This window comes from Diplodia corticola, assembly GCF_001883845.1.
Source record: "Diplodia corticola strain CBS 112549 chromosome Unknown scaffold38, whole genome shotgun sequence".
In the NCBI taxonomy this organism is placed as follows: domain Eukaryota; kingdom Fungi; phylum Ascomycota; class Dothideomycetes; order Botryosphaeriales; family Botryosphaeriaceae; genus Diplodia; species Diplodia corticola.
Window position 1 is genome coordinate 197,835 of NW_017971517.1, and position 22,535 is coordinate 220,369.

The 22,535-nt window shown below is 56.6% G+C and overlaps 7 protein-coding genes across 7 annotated transcripts; 4 read left to right on the forward strand and 3 right to left on the reverse strand.

The window, feature by feature from the left end:
• Window positions 1–61: 61 nt before the first annotated feature.
• Window positions 62–968, forward strand: BKCO1_3800071 (alcohol dehydrogenase; the record flags this gene model as incomplete). The annotated part of the gene is made up of 2 exons (XM_020275284.1): window positions 62–580; window positions 636–968. 2 exons carry the CDS (start codon window positions 62–64, stop codon window positions 966–968), a joined length of 852 nt encoding a protein of 283 aa, XP_020128633.1.
• Window positions 969–1,839: 871 nt separating this feature from the next.
• BKCO1_3800072 (ire protein kinase) lies at window positions 1,840–5,465 on the reverse strand (the record flags this gene model as incomplete). Its single annotated transcript, XM_020275285.1, has 2 exons — window positions 1,840–3,214; window positions 3,268–5,465. The coding sequence occupies 2 exons, from the start codon at window positions 5,463–5,465 to the stop codon at window positions 1,840–1,842; spliced, it is 3,573 nt and encodes a 1,190-aa protein (XP_020128636.1).
• A 1,254-nt stretch (window positions 5,466–6,719) lies between these two features.
• Window positions 6,720–8,480, reverse strand: BKCO1_3800073 (t-complex protein 1 subunit beta; the record flags this gene model as incomplete). The annotated part of the gene is made up of 4 exons (XM_020275286.1): window positions 6,720–6,779; window positions 6,841–8,215; window positions 8,268–8,422; window positions 8,478–8,480. 4 exons carry the CDS (start codon window positions 8,478–8,480, stop codon window positions 6,720–6,722), a joined length of 1,593 nt encoding a protein of 530 aa, XP_020128635.1.
• A 235-nt stretch (window positions 8,481–8,715) lies between these two features.
• BKCO1_3800074 (u4 tri-snrnp-associated protein) lies at window positions 8,716–10,389 on the forward strand (the record flags this gene model as incomplete). The annotated part of the gene is made up of 1 exon (XM_020275287.1): window positions 8,716–10,389. The coding sequence occupies one exon, from the start codon at window positions 8,716–8,718 to the stop codon at window positions 10,387–10,389; it is 1,674 nt and encodes a 557-aa protein (XP_020128630.1).
• Window positions 10,390–14,630: 4,241 nt separating this feature from the next.
• On the forward strand, window positions 14,631–16,518 carry BKCO1_3800075 (gamma-glutamyltranspeptidase; the record flags this gene model as incomplete). Its single annotated transcript, XM_020275288.1, has 4 exons — window positions 14,631–14,877; window positions 14,936–15,080; window positions 15,138–15,717; window positions 15,775–16,518. 4 exons carry the CDS (start codon window positions 14,631–14,633, stop codon window positions 16,516–16,518), a joined length of 1,716 nt encoding a protein of 571 aa, XP_020128629.1.
• Window positions 16,519–18,382: 1,864 nt separating this feature from the next.
• Window positions 18,383–20,525, reverse strand: BKCO1_3800076 (methionyl-trna synthetase; the record flags this gene model as incomplete). The annotated part of the gene is made up of 8 exons (XM_020275289.1): window positions 18,383–18,727; window positions 18,787–19,273; window positions 19,326–19,693; window positions 19,744–19,875; window positions 19,930–20,016; window positions 20,065–20,136; window positions 20,193–20,308; window positions 20,369–20,525. The coding sequence occupies 8 exons, from the start codon at window positions 20,523–20,525 to the stop codon at window positions 18,383–18,385; spliced, it is 1,764 nt and encodes a 587-aa protein (XP_020128632.1).
• Window positions 20,526–21,383: 858 nt separating this feature from the next.
• On the forward strand, window positions 21,384–22,114 carry BKCO1_3800077 (clock-controlled pheromone ccg-4 precursor; the record flags this gene model as incomplete). The annotated part of the gene is made up of 2 exons (XM_020275290.1): window positions 21,384–21,618; window positions 21,687–22,114. The coding sequence occupies 2 exons, from the start codon at window positions 21,384–21,386 to the stop codon at window positions 22,112–22,114; spliced, it is 663 nt and encodes a 220-aa protein (XP_020128631.1).
• Window positions 22,115–22,535: the final 421 nt, after the last annotated feature.

Sequence of the window (22,535 nt, forward strand, 5' to 3'; positions counted from 1 at the left end):
ACCCGACAGCTCCCCCACAGCTCTCTTGACTACCTCATCACTCGACTCCCCGCTCACGACCATGGCCTCCAAGCTTTCAATCTCGTCCACGCTTCCGCTTCCTGACAGCCCCGCCCAGATCCCGCGGCTCGGGTTCGGCGTGTACAAGTCCACCGCTGAAACATGCATCCGGTCGTGCCTGACAGCCCTCAAGGCCGGCTACCGCCACATCGACACGGCCCAGTTCTACGCGAATGAGGAACAGGTCGGCCAGGCGGTCAAGGAGTCGGGCATCCCGCGCTCGGAAATCTACATCACGACCAAGATCATGACCGCGTCGTCCGATGTGCCCGCCACATACCAGAGGATTGCGGACAGCGTCAGGAAGTTGGACGATAGGCCCGATGGCTACGTGGACCTGTTCCTGATCCACAACGCCTCGACTTCGCCCGAAGGAAACAAGATCATGTGGTTGGCGTTGGAGCAGGCCAAGACTGAAGGTAAAGTCAGGGACATTGGCGTAAGCAACGCCGGCAAGCAGCACATTGAAGCTATGAAGGACTACGCCAAGGTCTGGCCACCGGCCGTGAATCAGATTGAGGTAAGCGTTGACTTCTCTCACGGGTCGTGTCATGGGACGCTGATGATCTTGCTAGCTGCACCCGTGGAACCAGCAGCGCGAGGCTGTGAAGTATTCCCAGTCGCAGGGCATTGTCGTCGAGGCATACTGCCCGCTCGTCAGGAACATGAAGGCAGACGATAAGACGCTGCTTTCTGTTGCTGAAAAGCACAACAAGACGGCCGCGCAGGTCCTCATCCGGTACTGCTTGCAGAAGGACTGGGTCCCGCTGCCGAAGAGCGACACGCCCAGCAGGATTGAGGCCAATGCTGATGTCTTCTGCTTCGAGCTCGATGCTAAGGACATGGAGACTTTGGATAACCTAGACGAGGGTCCTTGGGGGGCAATTGTCAAGGCTGTGGATAACTGATCGACGGGCGACGGGGATGGTTGCCCCTAGCCGGGCGTACCGAATCGTGAGCCAGGGCTGGATATTCATCGCTAGAGCTGTATCGAAAATGTATAAAACCCCGTGGTCCTGACTTTGCATGTTGCAAACTACTCGTCAAGATGCTGGGGGAAGATCCCGTGCATATCCACCCTTGCGTGCCTGTCAACATGAGATTGTAAAATGCACAGCCACCGAGCAATACTGTCTAAATTTTGCTTTTACGCACCGACTTGGTAGCATCACAAGACACTACTGATCGTAGAGTGTACGAGATTAGACGCGATCTGATCCCAATCTCCCTTGACTTTCCCGTTCAGAAATCCGCGGATGATAATAGTTCAGCCTTGTATTTCTCAAACGATGATGACCTGCGAAGAAAAGACACTTGGGCCGATCTCACTCCATACTCGTTCGGACGAGGTCTCTACCTTTTACCGTGGAACCTAGTGAGAGGTTGAGCAATGTGAGCTGCTTTTTAGTCATTGGCCAAATACAACGTGTACATCGTTTGTAACTGGTTTCACTGCGACCTTCTTCACATGTGCTCCATCATTATGGGACATTGATGGACAAGAGCATGCAACCAAAAAAACAAATCAAACAAAAATCGATTGCTTCAATTCATAGACTCCAAGCCCCATTTTTAATCCTGTGAAAGCCAAGTTACCTTTTTTTATCGATTTTTTATCGATGCTGACTCAAAGAACCAAGCCGCCCTGCGCAGTCATACAAGTCATATCACATAGCTTCGTCCCCCATCCTGCTACACCTTCCGTTCCCCTGTAGACGATAATGAAAGATTGCGAAAGACGCAAGGGGAAATGGCGTTTTGGAAGTGGCGGGCTTCCGTCTAAGAATTGGCGGGCTCAAAGTAGGTTCTGAAGCCGGCTTCCTGATCAAAGCCACAGTCTACGACCACCTCGTAGCAAGCCATAAGAAGCTTCGGAAATCTCGTCGTCCAGTATCTGAGGTACCCGTCTGGAAGGGGGCCCACCTTGGCCTGAACGTCGGGCGGCATATCGTAGTAGTGATTCTTCTTGTTGCGCAACGCCCGCAGCAAATCCAGCATCTTGTCGCCATTGTATTTACGCTGCTTACCAAGCGTATCGATGAATTTGCGGTCGAGCTTGGATAGGAAGTCAGGGAACTTGCTATACGCGTGGTTCGAGTTCTGGCCCTTGGGAGCGGGGCACATGACTTCAACATTCCGCGCTTCCAGTCTGCAGAGAGACGCCGATGGCGGATCACGTGGCTCGAACTCGAATCGATCCGATACTTGGCAGAGGAAAGTAAGCCGTTTCTCAGGCGACCAGAAAAAGGGATGTTGCATGACTTGCATGGCAGTCGGACGGTCGACCGGGTTGTTGGAAAGCATGCGGGAGATGAGATGGATCGGCTCCTCCGAATCGTCGCCCAGATACTCAAGCTTACTGAAGTTGAACTTGTTTTTCTTGATATTAAGCTCACGGATCTGCATCCAGCCTTCCTCGTCATCGAACGGGTGGGAGCCATTGGTCAGGACGTAGAAGAAGACGCAGCCAAGGGAGAAAATGTCCACTGATCTCTTAACGCCTTGGGTGACAGGGTCATTGGACGTTGATGAATCCCGCTGGCTTGAGCTCATACGCCCTTCGGATTCTTTCGGCTTGAGGATAAGCTCCGGTGCTTTCCAGCCAATGGTACCCGCGTTGTTCGTCGTACCGACGAGAGTGCTGACGTTGTCCGGGAGAGTCTTACAGAGTCCGAAGTCCGAGATGACGAAACGGGGTCCTCCGGTCTGGTTCTTTTTTGGATAGGCGACCAAGATGTTCTGCGGCTTGATGTCGCGGTGGATGATTCTCAGACCATGCAGGTGGTTCAAGCCAGCTGCGAGTTGGTAGAGTGCTCTTGGAACATCGGCATTGATCTCATTGACCAACCCGATCTGTTGATCCGTCCACGGATCGTCCGCCCGACCGTCTTTGTAGAGGTCCCAAAGACTGGCTTGGCAGAGTTCCACTGCAATGTACAGAAAGTTCTCGTCCTTTTGCTTGCAAAAATAGCGGATGACGTTCGGATGATCGTCACTCTGGGTAAGAAGACTGACTTCCTGGTCGGCGAGCTCGTAGTATTGTGGGAGCATTCGCTTGACCGCAACATCACGACCTTCAAACTTTCCTGCGAAGACGAAAGTGCCTCCGCTTCCGCTACCAAGCACCTTGTCGGTAATGGTCAGATTATGGATTCTAGGACAATTAGCAGAAGCACCCAACAGTCTTAGCCAGCTCTCGGTACTTACTGCTTCGCGGAGGAGATGTCCGACATGCTTTGTCCGTTGGTAGAGCTACCGTCAACACCGTCGTCTTGATCCTCACCAAACTTTTTGACGTTCGCAACGACCTTCTCCGTCTCTTCGCCTTCAGACTCGGCATTGTTGTTTTTTCTGTTCTTATTGCGCTTCCTACCACCGCGTTGGCCACGGTGGGCTTTCTTCTTCTTTGGCGTCTCCTGTCCGTTGTCGCCCTCTTCCGTAGGCTGAGGCGAATCAACTCGTGCAGGAGCTTGGCCAGCCTGCGGGCTACTTTCGATGCCATTACTCGGCGCATCCTCACCCGGAACGGTGATCTCCTCACCACCCATCTGGAACCTGACCTTCCGCTCCTCTGGTGGTTGTTCGGCTGATGGCTCATCCTTTAGCGATTCTGCTACCTCAATTTGTGGCACGCTTGGAGATACTTGAGGAGGATGAGGCGCATTAAACCTGAAGTTTTCAAGCGGTCTGTGCAAGGTTTTCTTCCAGTCACCGCTCAGCGAAGCGCCGAGAATGAGGAAGAGGGTCGCTACCAGGAAGGTCCAGATCGACAAATGCCACACAGGAGCCTGAGCAATAGACGGTTTTGGAAGGGGAATTTCAGTCTGAACAGGCTCCTGGCCCAGCTCCTCCGAGGCGCCGATGGGAAGGACATCCTCGGCACCTCCAATCATCGGTATGGGATGAGCAGTGTGCGTCAAAGAGTGAACACCTACCAGCAAAGGCCTGAGCGAGCCCTGCTGCGTGTGCCAATTGACCGCGGAAAAGTCGTTCCAGTTGAGCGTGTAGCACAATGCTGGCGAGGCACCGTCGGTAACTGCGGGGTAGCTGATCTCAGACATAGCGAACCAGCTACCATTTTCGGTGCAGTTCAAGAAGACGTCCTGCTGGAATTCTTGAACCGTAGCAGGGCCGGGAGGTTGGGGTAGAAGAACCAGAGAGGTGTCACGAGAGTTGGCATGGAACGGCCGCACGATATCGTACACGCGGACGACCGGAGAATCGAACTTGTTGTGATAGACGTTTCTTTCCTTGTCCTTGGTGTGGTCCAACGCATAGATGTTTCCGTCGTACTTGCTGTAGATATACTTGTTGTCCATGGTCGATGAATACTGGAGCTGGAGGTCGCGGTCCCTGTTGTTAGGGGCCCATTCGAAATACTTGATTGTGCAGATCGGCGTGCCCGTGTCTCTGTTAGCAATTCCGACCGTGTACTCCGTGCGACCGAGAGCCAGCGTTCCGATGGACTCGCACTCATCCTCGTCGATGCCCTCGAGCCCGCTGATGCGACGACAGCTGCCCTCATCGATGACGGACGAGCCTCCGGAGCTGAACTGCTTCAAGATTCGGCCGGTAGCGGCGTCGACCGTGTAGAGAGTGTTCTTCTTCTCTGCCGTGTACACCACGGGCGGATCGTCGCTTGCGTAGGGCGATAGCTCTTCGGCAAGCTGCCTCACCGTCAGGTTCAGCTTGTGGATGCCGATGTTTGGAGCCGGAGTAGCAACGTAAAGGTCCCCGTCCTGATTCGGCTCGACGATCCACTCCGGGCCATCGTCCAGGACGTCGCTTTCTTCGGACTTGTTCCGCTGGTGGTAGACCATGTCGACCATTGGACGGTCGGCGAAGAGGGTCCATCTCTCCTCGCCGGTATTCCTATCTCTCGCGTGAATCTTGCCATCAACGGTCGCCAGAAGGACAAAATCCTCGACTTCCCAATCCTGCAGGGACCGCGCACGATGTCGCGAGGAGAGGCCGCCGGAAGGGCCGGCGGCCGACCTGGCAGGAGGTGCTCGAACAGCGAACTCGGGGTCTGCTGGAGCCAAAGTCGCAATGGCGCGCTCGTTCTTGGGAATGAAGGGCACGTTGCGGTGTCGGTTGTTGTTATTGTTGTTGTTGATGTTGTGCTTGATGCTGTTGCTGTTGCTGTTGGGGTTGCGGTTGGGGTTGCGCTGGTTGGACGCTGGAGCGGCGGACTCGGACAGGGCGTCTAGATGGGCGGACGACCACGGCCGATGGTCCGCAGTGTCGCGGAGGAGCTCCTCGCGAGGAGAGTTGCGGACGGCATGGTGTTGGTGGCCGGGCTGCTGCTGCTGAGCGGAGGCCACAAAAGGAAACACGAGCAGTAGGGCGATCAGGGTCGAGCTCAAAGCGGCAGAGGTCCTGCCGGGAGGCCGACGGCGCGGCATGAAGGTGGTTTAGACGATGGAGGACTCAGCCCGGCGTAGGCCTTTTAGCGGGGAGCAGGTAGGCATGAGAAGGGATGGACGGTCGAGGGTGGACGGTCGAGGCTGGCGGGAGAATGTGAAAGAAAGGTCGAGGTCAGCACACGAGGAGGTGTGGTGTGCGGGCCAAGCGCTGAAAGGCGAGAGCACCAGGCGTGAGACGGGCGGCAGGGGTTGGCTCGAACGAGGGAGGGGCCCGCCCTTGGCCGCCCCCCAGAAGCCAACCACCACGGCGGCCCGCTGCGTGCGTGCCACGGTGCCTGGCGCCGCCTGCCTGCTAGAGTAGTGATGCACCCTCCATCGGGCGACGCGAGGACGCAGCTAGCAGCTGGTAGCCCTGCCGCTGCCGTCATCCCTTCTTCCAGTCTGCCGTCTCCGACTCGGTATGGCCTTCGCATCTGCCCAGCGAGCCCTTGCGAGCTCCGCACAGAAAAAAGCGTGCGTATCAGGCCGTGCGTGCGGCCGTCGGACGCATTGCGTGTCGCCAGGCCCTTGCGGCGCACGCAAGAATGCCACAGCCTCCCACGCCTTGCGACCGTCGTCCGCGCCAGAGCGGCAACAGCGAGAAGGTCGGCGCTCCAGGGGCGCGCTTCTTGCCACCACGAGCGCTGCTGCGCAAAAGGCCCGCAGCTGTCAGTGACGACCGCTGCACGAGCGGCCCCGGCCAGCTTCGGGCGCACTAATTGCTTCCCCGCGGGGCTGAGGATCGTCCTCTATCTAGCGCGCTGCAGCCCGCCGCGCAACAAGGAAAAGAAAAAAAACTCCACAGCCTGAGGCCATCGCGAGCTCCCGCCCTTTGCCATGTAAGGCGCGCAAACAGGAGAAGGCGCCCTGGCATGCAAAAGCTTGATGGTATTGCCCGCCCTGCCGGCTCCCTCATTTGGAGCATTTGCAACCGACAAGCGGCGGAGAAAAGCCCGCAAGGCAGGTGGCCAATGAGCATTGCCACCTTCTCCAGCGGCTGGGCCTTGTCATTGCACTGCTTTGCCTCTGTTGCCCAAATTTCGACATACATTGTGGCATTCAGTCTATGTGGCGCGGCGCTGAGTTGGCCATCCTCACACCAACCCGGGCCCCCGACTCCGATGCACCAAGCTAGATCGTTTGATATTCTTTGAGCTGCCGTGATTTCTACTAGTACAACATCCCGTTTATGGTTTTTGCGTGCCCATGGCCTCCGCCTCCGCCATTACTAGCGCCTCCTGTTTCCCTGCCTCCTCACATGCGGGTCCTCTGCCTCGGTGCGCTCCGGATGATGTTGTCAACTCTCAGCAACAGCTGCCATCGTGTCAGTCATGTCAAATGTGTAGTTTGTGGGGACGGCGGCCCATGTACTTACCTCGGCGGCCTCACTTGCCGACGAAACAACCGCACGCTTGAGCTTGTAGCTTTCGATGACGCCAAGCTCCCTCATGTCCGCAATACCTCCACCAGGAGTCAGGAGGTCGAGTCCGGAGCTCGTCATACCCGAGTACACAGCCTTTCTTAGCCTGGCAACGAGGTCGCTGGAGTCGTAACCAGCGTTGTCAGCCAGGATGGTCGGCAGTTGCCGCAGCGCCTTGGCGAAGGCCTCGACAGCGAGGGCCTTCTTGCCGGCGACGTTTTGCGAGGCCTGCTCAACGGCCTTGGCCATGTTGATCTCTGCGCAGCCACCTCCCAGCGTTGTCCTGGGCTCCTTGACCGTCTGCGACAGTACGGCAAGAGCGTCGTGAAGGGACCTGTCGGCTTCATCCAGGAGCTGCTCAGTGGCGCCGCGCAGGACGATCGTGCAAGCCTTGCCTGCCGCGACGCCAGAGAATCGAATGAGGGTGTCCTCGCCGATGATGATCTCCTCAATAAGGTCGCAGTGGCCAAGCTTGACGTTCTCGGGGTGGTCAAAAGTAGAGGTGATTTCGCCTCCGGTGACGAGGGCCAGTCGCTCCACACCGTCGAAATCGGCATGCTCAATGGAGCAGACACCAGCGTCGGCAAACAGCTGCTCCGGCCAGTTGTAGATGAGCTGCCTGTTGACGAAGCAGTTGATGCCGTGAGACTTGATCTTGTCCACCTTGGTCTTCATCTTCTCTCGCTCGGCCTTTTCTAGCTCAGCAAGTTTGCCAGTGCCATCAACCTTCACTCTCGCGCCAAAAATTTTGATCTTGTCCGTGTCCATGGCGGTGTTGGCAATCAGAATGTTCGCATTCTCGATCCTCTTGGGCTGGTTCACGCCGAACTTCTTGTCCAAGATGAAGCCCTCCTCAAGGTACGAGTCCTTGAGCTTTCCGCCTGCCTTCTTGATGATCTGGATGTGGGTCAGGTCACTGGAGCCCTGGAGCCTAAGCACAGCGTCGACGGCAAGCTCAGCGAACTGCTCGCGGTCCTGGCTCAGCACCTTGGAGCTCAGGGTGGTCCTGGCGATGGCGATGAGGTCCTTGCGGAAAGCCTGGGCATCGTTGCTGTTGTTCACGGCAGTCTTCTCCAATGCCTCAAGTGCAGCACGGCTTGCTATCCGGTAGCCCTCAATGATGGTCTGAGGGTGGATTTTCTGGTTGACCAGCTGTTCGGCCTCGCGCAGCAGCTCCGCAGCCAGGACGGCCACGGACGTGGTGCCGTCTCCGACCTCGTCATCCTGAACCTTGGAGATGTTGACCAGGACCTTGGCAGCGGCGTTGTCGAGGGCAATAGACTTGAGGATGGTAGCGCCGTCGTTGGTGACCATGATCTCGCCGGTGGAGCTGAGGGGCAGCTGTTAGCGGGGAGTCCAAGGCAGGCGATGGCAGTACGCACGCAGATTGTAATATCTTGTCCATTCCCTTGGGTCCCAAGGTGCTCTTCACCAGGTCGCCAACGGCGATGGCGCCAACAAAGGCGGAGAGACGAGCATTCTCGCCCCTCTCTTCTTGCACGTCTTCCGCGAAGATCTGCGTGGGGTTCTGAGAAGACTAGGGGGGCGCGTCAGCGGGAGCTGCAGGACTGCAATATAAAAAGGAGACGAACCATCGTGAAGGTTGTGGCAGAGGCAGACGGCGACTCGCAGGGGGGAAGTGGAGTGGGCCGTGTGCGCTTCTGGTGTTGCTCCCAAAAGGACCCCGACGCGTTGGTCGGCGTGAAATCTGCGGGCAGGGCAGCGGCAACGTCTTGGCGCCGACTCCCGCGGCGAGCTGTGGACCAGGCAACTCCACCCGCTCGTTGCCCGCAACCCACCACCCAGCATCCTCTGCCTTGCACTGGCACCATGTCCAAGCGGCAGGCCGACTCGCTCGATGATGCAGCACAGAGTGACTCGCCCGCAGCCAAACGCGCCCGCACCGAAGAGCTCGCCGACGACAACGAGGCGGCTTCCGCCAATGGCCTGCCCATTCGCCAGAACGGCCGCACTACGTCGCCTCGGCCTGGGGAGGGGGTAGACGACGCAGGTGCTACGGAGGAAACGCACCAGGGGCGGGAAGATACAGGCGCCCCAGGCGACGAGGACGATGAGCCCGCTGTCACAGCTCCAACGCGCCAGGCAGCTCCAGCCGAGGGCTACAACGACCTCTACCTGGACACAATTGATAGGAAGGTCTTGGACTTCGACTTTGAGAAGCTATGCTCCGTCACGCTGTCGAATATCAACGTCTATGCATGCTTGGTGTGCGGACGATACTACCAAGGCCGTGGGCCCAAATCGCAGGCATACTTCCACGCATTGGATGAGGGCCACCACGTGTACATCAACTTGGAGACAAAGAAGGTCTACGTCTTGCCCGAGGGCTACGAGGTGACGAGTAAGTCGCTCGAGGACATCAAGTTCGTGGCGGATCCGAGACTGTCCAAAGAGGAAGTGATGAAGCTCGACAAGGAACAGAAAACCGCCTGGGATCTCGTCGGCCGCAAGTACATACCCGGCTTTGTTGGTATGAACAACATCAAGGCCAACGACTATTTCAACGTCGCCATACACGCGCTCGCCCATGTCACCCCTCTCCGCAATTTCTTCATGATCGAAGGCCTCTCCTCTAGACCCCAGCTTGCACAGCGCTTCAGCACACTGGTACGCAAGATATGGAATCCTCGTGCGTTCAAGGCACACGTCTCGCCCCACGAGCTTCTACAAGAAATTGCGTTACGTTCGTCCAAACGCTTCACCCTTACAGAGCAGTCCGACCCTGTGGACTTCCTCCAGTGGTTTCTCAACAACCTGCACCTTTCCCTGGGGGGAAGCAGAAGCAAACCCGGCTCCAGCATCGTGCAGCGCGTCTTTCAAGGCAGTCTGAAGATCGAGTCTCAGCTCATCACGGCGCGTGCCGACGCGGCAGATCGCCTCCGGTTTGAGGACTCTGACGTGCAGTCTGAGAAGAGTCATTTCATGATCCTCACTCTTGACCTCCCGCCTCGGCCGGTCTTCCAGGATGAACTGGAGAAGAACATCATCCCCCAAGTGCCGCTGACCCGGATCCTGTCCAAGTATGATGGCGTTTCGGCGCAGGAGCATCTCAACTACCGCAAGCGCTACCGCTTGCTACACCCGCTACCGCCGTACCTGCTCTTCCATATCAAGCGCTTCAGTAAAAACAAGTTTGTCTCGGAACGAAATCCTACCATCGTCACTTTCCCTACGCGAAGCCTCGACTTGAGTCCTTACGTTGAGCCTAACCCTGCGATCCACCCACCAGGCGAGCCCATCTGGTATGATCTCGTCGCGAACATCACGCACGAAGCCGTCCGGATTCGTGACGATAGTGTTGAAGGTGAGTCGGAGAAGAAAGTGTGGAGGGTGCAGCTGAGGGACAAAAGTCGGGAAGACTGGCTCGAGGTGCAGGATTTATTCGTGGAGAAGGCACGTGCGGAGACGCTGTTCACAAAGGAGAGCTACGTGCAGGTCTGGGAGAGGCGCAGAGAACCGAGAAAGGGAAAGGCCAAGGCGTGAGACTAGCGGCGTGTGGCAGGGCCGGGCTGCAGGGTCGCATGTGGCGTTCGAAAAAGGAAAAAAAGGAAAAAAGGAACGCGAGATTTCGCCAGTTGGATATTTTATCCCTGCACCTCTGCAGGATGAGTCTTATGATCAGTAAAGTCATGCGGCCAAACCTCAATAGAGACAAGCTCCAAGGAACCTGGATTTGCCAAACGGCGTGAAAAAACTATACAGAATGTTCCAGATGTGCTCCTGGGCCCAGCAGCCGGAGGATGCATTGCAGGGCTAAAGACGCACGAAAGAAGATGATGTGCTTTAGCTCAACCCCACATTTGCGTTGCTTGTGACACTGGCAACGATGACTTTGCATACCCACCCCTGCAACCTTATTTCGTCCGTACCGGATTGCACCCAGCTAGAGTGACCATTCATGTAGCAGGTGATAACGCGGTGCAGGTATGGGCGAGTCGGATGGCTTAGGTAGTCTCTTCGCATTGTGCGTAATAGTTTGGCTGAGACGGCTGCCTACGATTCCAGGCCATTGGTTCTCCAGAAAATTCCCCGACCACGCCCGTCGTACCTGGGCAGAAGCAGGCAGTTGGTGTAAAGATGCATCGCGGCTCCAGTATAAAGCTAGGTAATCATGGGTGCACGCCAAGAGCGATCAAACGCATTATTGATAGGTCACAAAGCAGAAGGCGGTCTGCCTGAACGGAAGCAGCACCAAGTCCACCGTCGAACGTCTAAATGATCAGCTTTTTGGTGTAACACAGGCAATCATGGTAGCATACGGACGTCGCTACCAAAAGTCTCTTCCGCCCTCGATCGGCGCCCCCCCTGTCACCGCTCCTTTTACCCTAGTCAATTCACACCGCTGTTCACACCGCCAATTCCCTTGCTTGCGCATAAATGCTGTTGACAATGCTTGCGCAGGTACCGGCCACGCCGACCACGGCAGTCACGGCAACGCAACGTCATGCCGCCTCTTCAGCTTGCCCAACGGGCCCAGGCGGTCTCTCTCAAATCTTGTGGTGTTTCAAACGCCCTCATTGCCGCCCGGGTTGGTACAACCGATCGCAACGTTCGCCGCCTCTATTCTATTGCTCATAAGCGTGGCTGGAACGATAATAAGCCGCTCCTGGACGAATATCTGCTCGACAAGCCTCGTTCTGGCCGGCCAACCAAGCGCACGCGCTCCGTTAAGAAGAAGGTGGTGGAGGCTGTTAAGAAGAACCGTAATAGCCGCGAGAAGACGTGTCAGTTCATCGCCAACGAGGTTGGTGTTTCGGCCATAACGGTTTGGCGTATCTTAAAGAGCCTCTATATAAGTAAGACGAAACCAACACGCAAGCCGGGTCTTACGAAGGAGGCACGATATGCACGCCTTCAATTCGCTCTTGCACACAGACATTGGGAGTTAGAGGACTGGAAGAACGTCATCTGGAGTAATAAAACGAGCGTCATCCTCGGCCACCGCCGTAGCGGCCACCGGGTGTGGCGAACACCAGCCGATCGCTATAACATCTCATACATCCGCCCACGGTAGAAGAACGCCTCAAAGTTCATGTTCTGGGGCTGTTATTCATACGACAAGAAGGGACCGTGTCACATTTAGAAGCGAGAGACGGCCAAAGAGAAGGAGAGGGCGAAGAAGATTATCGCTGAAATCAACGCACGGAACGAGCCAGAAGCCCGCCAGCGATGGGAGCTTAAAACAGGCATGCGACGCATAGGGTTACGCAATAAGCCGGGCACCAAGCCCGTCTGGAAGTTCACCCAAGAACACGGTGCCTTGAGCAGAAGAGAGGGTGGTAAGGGAGGTATCGATTGGTGGCGCTATAAAGAGGTAATCTTAGAGGGCAAGCTACTCCCATTCGCGCAAGAATGTATAAAGGTCCGGCCAAACACTATTATACAGGAAGATGGAGCACCAGCGCATACGCATTGGTACCAGAAGCAGGTATATTCTATGCACAACGTGCAGAGATTGCTCTGGCCTGGTAACTCACCGGATTTAAACATGATTAAGCCGGCCTGGAAGTGGATGAAGTAGAGGACTACGGCAAAGGGACCACCGGAAGCACGGCTGCTAGCAGAGCAGCAGTGGTATAAGGCATGGGACCAACTGCCGCAGCAGCGAATTCAGGCATGAATTAAGCGTATTATACGCCACATCCATCAGGTGTGCGACTTAGACGGCGGCAATGAGTATAATAAGGGCGCATATGACGATGAAGAAGCAGGCGGCGGAGTAGTGCGAAGGCGGCGGCGGCGAGGTCATCCAGGTGTGAAGAAGGAGGCCAGAGACGTGATTAAACTGCTCGATATTTAAGAACTCAACACCATGACATTATCTTGTTGTTTTGAAAAACCCCTTCCTGCTGGGCCCAGAATACTGCCGGCAGAATTGCTGCCTTGCGCGATTTTTGTACTGCCAAGCGAAAGACCGGGGGCCCCCTGCAGGGTGGAGGGCGGAAGAGACTTTTGGTAGCGACATCCGTAGAGGATTGGTTGTCGGTGGTGGTGGGGTCGGGGTCGAGATTGAGCCCGAGCCACATCAAACAACCGGTGAACGGATCCATCCCTACTCCCGACTTGCCTCACCCCTGCTTCGACATGTGGCATAGGGAAGGCAGTGCCAGGCGCTAAGTCTACCCTCGAACGTCGCGCCACCCCGGTCTACTTATGTCATGCGTGCAAGACTGCAAAGCGTGTGGCTGTGGTTGGGTTCGTGTGGTCGGTCAGCTACTCTACTACTTGAGCCATGAGAGACCAGGGAGGCTGCCATGACGGCGCCGCTACAAACACCCGCGGTATACACTAAGTCCGTGGTCGAACGTCGCATCTGGCCAGATCTTGGTAAATGGGGTCGTGCTATACACCCACCACCGCTTTTGCTTTTCATGCTTCTGATATTCACCCATCACCGCCGGATTCGGTAGGCGGTGAGGCCTCGTAGCTCGTGGCTTCGTAGCTTTGCAAACGCCCGACTGTGCTACGATCTTGTTGCAGCGTCGTCCATGGTCCTCGGATGGTGGGGATCGCGTGGCGCAGTCGGTGGGTTCTTGGGGTAGCCATGAGCTTGATGAAGCTCCCCGGCACCAACACTGGTCCCGGGGTTTGCTTTGGGGACCCGGTACTCCTGCGAGGAACAACGACTGCATTTCTACTCTTTCTTCATGTTGCCTCTTCTTTCGGCGCTGGCGGCGGGCTTGCTGAGTCTTGCATCAGACATCTGAGACGCATGGAATGCTGTGCTCCCACGGATGCACAGGCTCGAGGCGTGCAGCGGCGGAAGCCTGTAAGTAAGCGCAGAGGCTAGATGAGGCAGAAGGGAGGAGCTTCACGACAACTTCGGACGTCTGGAGTTTTTGGGTTTTGTGTAACTTTACTCGACTATTCAGGGCGGTGGTTGATTGGCCGGCAAAAAGGGGGCGGCTTGACGGAAGCGGCCAGGCCATAGGATGATGAGGCGACAAGCTGGTAGAGGCCGCGATCCTTGGCTACGGCTCTGGTCGTCGGCCCAGAGGCTCATTAGCGGCCCATACAGCGGAAGCAAGCGTTGAGGTGCTCTGGCAGAACACGCTCTGGATGCGCGAAGCGTTGGGAGCAGGGCCCGGAGAGAGCAGAGATGGCACGACGCAAGTCGAGGGCGGTATTGCGGCATCGGGGCGCCGATGGTGCAAGCTGGACGGCTGTACCTTGGGCGAGGCAGGGCGAGGCAGGGCGAGGCAGGGCATAGCAAGGCCAGCGACCCACCGCGCGGCCGGGAGATGAGGGCGCGTACATAAGAGCGCCGGGCGAGTCGGGCTGCACGCGCAATAGGAAGGTCGGAGGAGGGCGTTATACCCGCGGAGGTCGCTGGGTGCGTGTGTAATTGTGAAACGTCTGATGGCAGAGCGGGCGGAGGCCGAGCACGCGGCGCCGACTGCCCGATCTCGGTGGGCCGGGTTACCTACTAGCAGGCGATAAGGATAAGCTAGCTACTCATCTATCCACGAGCCCGCCAGCCCACACGCCCACCAACCGCTTGCCTACTGACTCACCCGCCGATCGCTCATCTCGCTGTCGTCATGTTCCCTGCCGCTACCATGCCGTCTTCTACCCGTATTCGCGACTCCGAGCGCCGCACGACGACACGTCGCCCGCCCGAGCGATTTTATATATTCTTCTCGCGCTAGCCCGCTGCCGCTCCTCGAGTGCCGTCCTGTAAGCCCGCCCAACCTCTCCCTTATCGCCAAGGCCCCGCCGGTAACATGCCGTCCTGGAAGCTCACGATGCCCCCGCTGGCCGGGCTCTTTACCGCCCTCCTGTCCTCGCAGTCGGTTCTTGCCCACCCCCAGCCGCGCTACGAGTCGACAGAGCCGCGCCTGGGTGCTGTGGCTTCCGAGTCCTCGGAATGCAGCTCCATCGGCACCGACCTGCTCAAGGCCGGCGGCACTGCTGCCGATGCTCTCGTTGGCTCCGTCCTGTGCGTCGGTGTCATCGGCATGTATCATTCAGGTAGTTTCCGCTCACGCCGAGAACGTGCGTGCCCCCCCCCTTGCTGATAGCTTCCTAGGAATCGGCGGCGGCGGCTTCATGACGGTGCGCAGCTCGAACGGCTCCTACGAGTTCATCGACTTCCGGGAGACTGCGCCGGCTGCTGCTTTTGAGGACATGTACACCAACGACACCGACCTCTCTATCTACGGCGGTCTGGCAAGGTCAGTCTACTTGGCTCCGCGCTTTTGCCAGCCGCAATGCTGATCATAGCCTAACAGTGGTGTTCCTGGCGAGCTTCGTGGTCTCGAGTACCTCCACAAGCACTACGGCAAGCTTCCGTGGAAGAATCTGGTCATGCCCGCCGTCGAGGTCGCGAGGAACGGATTCCGCGTCACCGAGGATCTTGTCAAGTACATGGATTCGGCAACCGCGGGCCAGGACGACTTCCTTGTCAACAACCCGACGTGGGCCATTGACTTTGCTCCTCATGGCTACCGTGTCAAGCTCAACGAAACCATTACGCGCAAGCGCTATGCGGATACGCTGGAGGTCATCGCCAACGAGGGTCCGGATGCTTTCTACACTGGCGCGATCGCCAGCGCCACCATTGCTGCTCTGCAGGCGGCGAACGGTACCATGACCCTGGACGATCTCAAAAACTACACTGCTAGGATTCGGGACCCAGTCTCCATCAATTACAGAGGCTACAAATTGACCTCTGGTGGTGCGCCGTCCGGTGGCGTTGTTGCTCTTAGTGCGCTGAAGATCGTCGAGGGTTACACGGATTTCGGCGACCCTGCAAACATCAACCTTACGACCCATAGGTTGGATGAGGCAATTAGATTTGCTTATGGCGAGGTGAGTGCTGCTAGTCGAGGCGCAACAAGTTTCGGTTCAGCTAACAGGCTTTCACAGAGGACGGCGCTCGGTGACCCAGACTTTGTCGATGGCATGTATGAGTACATGGATCAGATGCTGAGCAAGAACACCACTTCTTTGATCCGTAATAAGATCTCCGACTTCCACACGCAGAATTTGTCGGCCTATGACCCTGCTGGAATCGAGAGCCTGGAGACTCCCGGCACTTCTCACATCGTCACAGCTGACAAGTCTGGAATGGCCATTTCCCTAACGACGACCATCAACTTGCTCTTCGGCTCTCAGCTCATGGTTCCTGAGACGGGTGTCATTATGAATGATGAAATGAACGACTTCTCCATCCCCGGCGCGTCGAACGCCTTCGGCTACATTCCCAGCCCAGCCAACTACGTCCGTCCTGGCAAGCGGCCTCTGTCCTCCATTGCCCCCGTCATCGTCGAATATCCCAATGGCACTCTCTACATTTCTGTCGGCGCAGCTGGCGGGTCTCGCATCATCACCTCCACCATTCAGAACATCCATCACATGTTGGATGAAGGCATGACTGCACCTGAGGCACTTGCCGAGCCCAGACTTCACGACCAGCTCGTTCCGTACTATGTCAGCTTCGAGTATACTTACGACAACTCAACCGTTGAATTTATGAAGGAGCGCGGCCATAATGTCACTTGGGTCGCCCCGGGACAGAGCACTGCTCAAGCTCTAAGGCTTCTGGGCAACGGTACTTTCGAGGCTGCCGGCGAGCCTAGGCAGAAGAATTCTGGTGGTTTTGCTGTATAGAAAAATCTGGCAGGATAAAGGGCGTAGGATGAAAGTGTCAATAATTAGAAGGGGGGAGGGTAGAGGAGTTAATAATTAGAAGAGAGGAAACACTTAGGACCTCTGTTGGATTATAGACGGCAGTCGTTGGATATACCGATGATTCTTTCTCAGTCTAAGGTTTTTTTTTTTTTAAGTATGGCGACACTACATCAATATGCATTGTCAGGTCCTTGAACACATTCAGGTAACGTCCTGCGAACATGAATAACAACACGGCTGGTCCACACCACATATGTCCAGCGTGTTAACTATAGATGCAGCCAACGGCATCCACATTACAATGACATGCACCATCTAGTTCATTCCATTTTCGTCATCGTCTTGGCTTCTGCAAAGAAAAAGTGTAGCATACTTGTCGAAACCACTGACCCCGTGACTCTTATGCATGTCCGAGTCCAGTTGGCCATGGGGAGTTAGAATTTGGACGGACAAACTGCCATTAATCCCCATCAAAGGGAGCTAAATTGCGAGCAGTTAATTAACCGCCAAACTCGAACCCATGCATGCACACGCAGGGATGCGCGAAGCCGCCATGCAGGAACTCGCAATAATAAACGACACGATACGTATCGGGCGAACACGAGAGGAAGGACGGGCAGAGCGGCCGAGCAACGACCTAGACGGGGAGCTGACGCGGGGTCGCGAATCGGAATCGGCGCACCAGCCTTCGTTCGGCTCTGACGCGTGTTGTGGACAGGCTATGGCTGTACATACGTACATGGCACCCCTGCTTTGAGTGTATGTACGTATGTATGTACACGGCACGGTGCCGGTCACCTTGGTATCCTTGCTTGACTCACGGAGGGGCTCCATTCAACTGTGGGTCCTGGCTGAGGGGGGAAGAAAAAAAAAAAGAAAAGAAAATGGGGCTTCCGGGGAAAGCAGAGTGCACTTGCATGATAGAACCAGGCGCTCGGAAAATGGATGGACTTGGCATCGTGTTGATCGGAAAAGCGCGAGAGTTGACGCGCAAGCCCAGTCACATTCAGACCTGGGCGCAGATGCTTGTTCCGAAGCTGACACGTACGTAGATGGTGACTCCCGTAGGTGGTGGCAGTCAGAAGTGTACATGCGCGAGAAAGTACGGTCGGATTTAATTCCTCCTATCTTCCGCCCCGCCAATCGAGGATCATTCGTCGAGCAGTGGGTCGGCACCAATATTGATTCGCTGCTTTCAGCCAGCTCCTCCGTTTCTGCAGCGGTCGTGATAGGGCGGAGGGTGTGACTGAGCGAGACGGGGCTTACGCTCATGCACGGGGGCCGGCTGGCTGCTTGTCAACCCAGCGGTTCGGCTCGCGGCGCCAGGGATCCGCCTCCGATGAGGCTGCCAAAGGCCGCTCCAGACCTGTGTGACCATGCACCTCCGCCTTCACCTTTCCCAATGCCGTTCCGCGTATCGTCTGGGCACACCATCTTGGTCCAGAGCCTGCCGTCCGTATCTTGCCCATGCATGAGGCTGTTGATGAACAGACTCAAAAGGCGGTGGCATCAGTTGACTACATTGGCAACCCAATGCCCCACTACTTCGTCATTGGTCGCGCCGTCCGCCCCCGGCACAACGGCCGTTTGACCGTGATCACAAGGTCATGAAATGGTCAAGCCGGTAGCTTTTCGTGCTGCTTTCCGTCCCTGTACCTTGTAAGAGCTGGGCCCTTCATTCATTGATTGCGCCATGGCTGTCTCTCACTGGGCCAAGTCACGCTTCAGCAACACCCACAAAACCCAAGCGTGAGCCTTTTTTATTTTATTTTATACAAAGCTGCACGATCCGGTTGCATAAGCAGTTGAGCAGAGTTGACGTACCATGGTCCTTGACATGTTTTCAGCTCAGCTCGTCGATCTCCAGAGGAGGGAATAGCACAGTCTTGGCCAGATCAACTTTGCTAAAGCCAATGCCGTATTCGAGGTCTTTGCAAACCTCTGCAAACTGGAAGCTCCGTCTTCCTTCATCTACACCGAGCATGTCCAGCAGCTCCGCGGCTTTGCCGGGAATATATGGCTGTAACAGGATGGCTGATATTCTCAGCGATTCGGCGCAGAGGAAAATGGTTCGGTCCACGTGAGGGCGATGCTGTTCGGGGACAGCCGCAATGGAATGATTGGCTGCGGGGCGCTTGTCCTTGGGTATGCAGTCCCACGGAGCAGCGTCTTGGAGGAAGCGGTTGGTCTTGAGAAACACGGTGTCAGCAATTGGATTTCGATACCAGAAGGTCAAAGCAGACGCACCTCGTAGACGGCTTCCATGATCGTCTTCAAGCCACCGCTCACATCGAGATCCTGCAACTTGCGTTGCACGGCACCTGGAAGATTTTGCAGGACATCAAAATGCTCTCGCGCCTTTTTTTGCTTTTCCGTTCTCCCTTTGGGCGTGTTCTCTTTGCCCGAAGCCACTGCTCTCCTGACATTCCAGCCCTTCCCCTTCACGATTCTACTGGCCAGGTTACCCAGGCCGCGATGCAGCCCTTTCTTGTAGCGTTCGACAATATAGTAGTTGCTGTAGTTCGCGTCTTGGGTGATGCCTCCGTCGTGGGCGAGGTAGTAACGCATTGCGTCGGTTCCGAACCGGTCGAGAGCAAAGAAGGGATCCACGACATTTCCTACGGATTTGGACATTTTTTGGCTGTTCATGGTCCAATGGCCGGTCGTGAGGATGCGTTTGGGAAGGGGGAGTGACAAGGCCATGAGGAAGGCGGGCCAGTAGATGCAGTGGAAACTGCGACGTCATGAGCGTAATGCTTCGAGGAGGGCCAGCCGTCTATGCTCACCGCGTGATATCCTTGCCAATGACATGGCAATCGGCCGGCCAGCCACTGGATTCCATTTTGCCCGGGGGCCAAGGATAGCCAATTTTGGCCGCATAGTTGAGCAGTGCATCCAGCCACACGTACACGGTCTGAGAGTCGTCATCGGGCACAGGAATTCCCCAGGTGAGACGAGAAGTGGGGCGTGAGACGGAGAGGTCCTCCAGGCCGGAGGAAACGGCGTTGACGACGTCGTCCATGCGGAATTGCGGGATGATCCAACCGGGGTTCTCGCGGTAAAAGTCCAGAAGCCGGTCCTTAAAAGCAGAAAGGCGAAAGTGGTAGTTGATCTCGGTGCTCCACTCGACCTCTTTGCCCGTCTCCACGGAGGCCTGGTTCCGCTCAGTCAAGTGCGCAGCAAAAGTCTATGAATGCCATATACCATGATCTTCCGGCCGGTGGCAGGCTCCACGATGAGATGGACTCCCGAGTCAGGGTAGTACGTCTCGTCGCTAACGGAGTACCAGCCTTCGTGCTTGGAGCTGTATATGTATCCCCTCGATTTCAGCAAGTGCTTCGACCTGATCAGCTAAGGTGCCAAGTGGTGTTGCGGCCAGTGGTGACGTACCCATGCATACTGCACGGCATCTTTGTGGGCTTGGTCGGTCGTGCGCACGAAATGGTCATTCGATATTAGGCCCTTGGCAGCCAGGTTCTTTGGCCGTCAGCTCTGGCAGTCGGTGCAGACGGTGGCGGCAAGTACCTTGAAAACGTCTGCGCCTTTGTCGCAGAATGTGAGCGGCTCGCTGCCAGCTTTAGCCGCGGCCTGCTGGATCTACACAAAGGAGACGTGAGCATGTGCAGGCATGAGAGCGGCAGCAATGGCCCAACCTTCAAGCCGTGTTCGTCGGTGCCGGTGCTCAGCAGGGCGCTTTTCCCTTCCAGGAGTTGCCAGCGCTTGATAATGTCGGCAAGGACCATGGCGGACAGATGGCCGACATGGGGCGCTGTTTGCGCGAGACGTCAGTGCCGAGGAGCAGGCCATTGGGGTGAGCGGAGAGCAATACCGGCATTGACGTAGAAGATGGGAGTGGTGACATAGTACGGCTTTTCGCCCGCGGTGGTGAGGCGACGGGTGGTTCTAAGCCTGCATGGTGCGCATGTCCAGCTCGAGGCGGGGGCGAGGACTGGGCGCACGCCGGCGCGGTAGAGTAAGGGTGGCATTGGGCGTGGGAGAGGTCGTGTCGCGACGCGAAGAGCAACCGGAGCTGGCGTTCGGGTGACGCGGGACACACGCCTCGGCCCGCAACCTCCGCCGCCTCCGCCGCCTCCGGCTCGCCCGACCCACCCGACCTCCGTCTCAACTCTCAACACCGTCCGCCCAGCTCCACCGCCTTCGCCCGGCACAGCACGACTGCAGCATCACCTACTCCTCTCGAATGCCGACAACTTCCCACTCTTGTTCTCGCCCTGTCGATGCTTATCGGACCCCCCATTGAGTCCGATCCGCGCTAAGCCTGTTCTGGCAATGTCGTCTTATTGAGCACCCCATCCGGCCGACCTCGTGCCCGCCAGCCGGACTTCTCGCCTGGACAGAATGCCTGCTATCCCACCTCTTTGTCACTGGAGCCATTGCGTCGATGAGAATGGCTCGGCCGGTGGCCTCCAGATGGCCATTTTTGACACTGTTCACGACGGCCTTGTGTGCTATGAATTGTTCGGCATGCCACACGCAGGGAGATTTGCCCAATGCCATCGAGCCAGCGGCGCTCCATAGGCTATTCCGTTGGACGGGGTCTAGCAAAGGGCTTCTTGCCGAACAAACCGGGACACGCTTGGACTGCATCTCCCCTTTCTGCATCCTTTCAACAGCTGTGCTTATTGACGCATATACAAGCCCACGACACCCTATTGAGGCCGGAACCTCCTATTGAGGCCTATTAATGGGATGCGGCTCGCCACCGCCATGTCCACAGATGGTAGTATATAATGTCGCGTCGCCAGCCTTCCGGCCCTCTTTGCCGCTATCAACCGACCAGGTCGTTCATTCTACATCGCCACGTTTTTCTACGAAACTTCAACATGAAATCATTTGCTATCCTCTTCGCCTCGGCTATCGCCGTCTCCGCCAGTGCTGCCGTCGATTTCCCCCAAGTCAAACGCGCCGCCGAAGCTGCCGCCGTTGCTCTTGCCGCTCCTGAGGCTGAGCCATGCTCCGGCCCTGCCGACCTTTGCACCATGGCCAAGCGCGCCAACGACCTGCTCCTTGAGAAGGTCGGCGAGCTCTACTCCAACTACACCACTGAGCTCGACCACGGTAAGCGACTGTTTCCTATCCCCGTTCCTTTGTCTTCGGACAGACCTCGCTGACTTAGACACTTGCAGATATCTTCGTTGTCAAGCGTGACCCTGAGCCAGGCTTTTGTGGTCGTATCAGGGGCCAGCCTTGCCACAAGAAGCGCGAGGCCGAGGCGGGCTTCTGTGGTCGTATCAGGGGGCAGCCCTGCCACAAGAAGCGTGAAGCCGAAGCCGAAGCCGAAGCCGACCCTGGCTTCTGCGGTCGTATCAGGGGCCAGCCCTGCCACAAGAAGCGCGAGGCCATTGCAAAGGCCCAGCCCGGTTTCTGCGGCCGTATCAGGGGCCAGCCATGCCACAAGCTCAAGCGTGCCGCCGAGGCTCTCGCCGACGCCGCGGCGATGCCCGGTTTCTGCGGTAACGTCAGGGGCCAGCCTTGCCACAAGGCTCGCCGCGACGTTGAGGAGGTAACAAACTACGCCAACGAGCTGGTTGACTTCGCCGAGAGAAGCGACTAAGCGACTATCTGCTACTCCCTTGCCTTGCCGGCGACTGTACAGCCTCCTGGAAGCTAATTCATTTCGACGCACTTCAACTCTCTTCTACTTCAAGAACAGGAACGAATCATCGACTACCATCGGTACGACGCGGATTCGTTTTTACCCGATTGGAAAACTTTACTTCATTTCTCCCTTATATCTTTGAATGAGGCCCAACAGGTTATTTATGGATCTCGCCCTCACGTTTCGAGCACAGTTTGACATATCGTTTGTCCTTGCCATCATCTTGGCGATCAAACAGATCTATGTTAGATTTGGGCTTTTCAGAGGGATGAGATCCATGGGCGAGGCCGGTGCATATACATACCATATATTTGTGTAAATAGTGTGACTGGCCTAGATAGATCTCAGAAACTACATGTTGCGTATTCTACTAGTC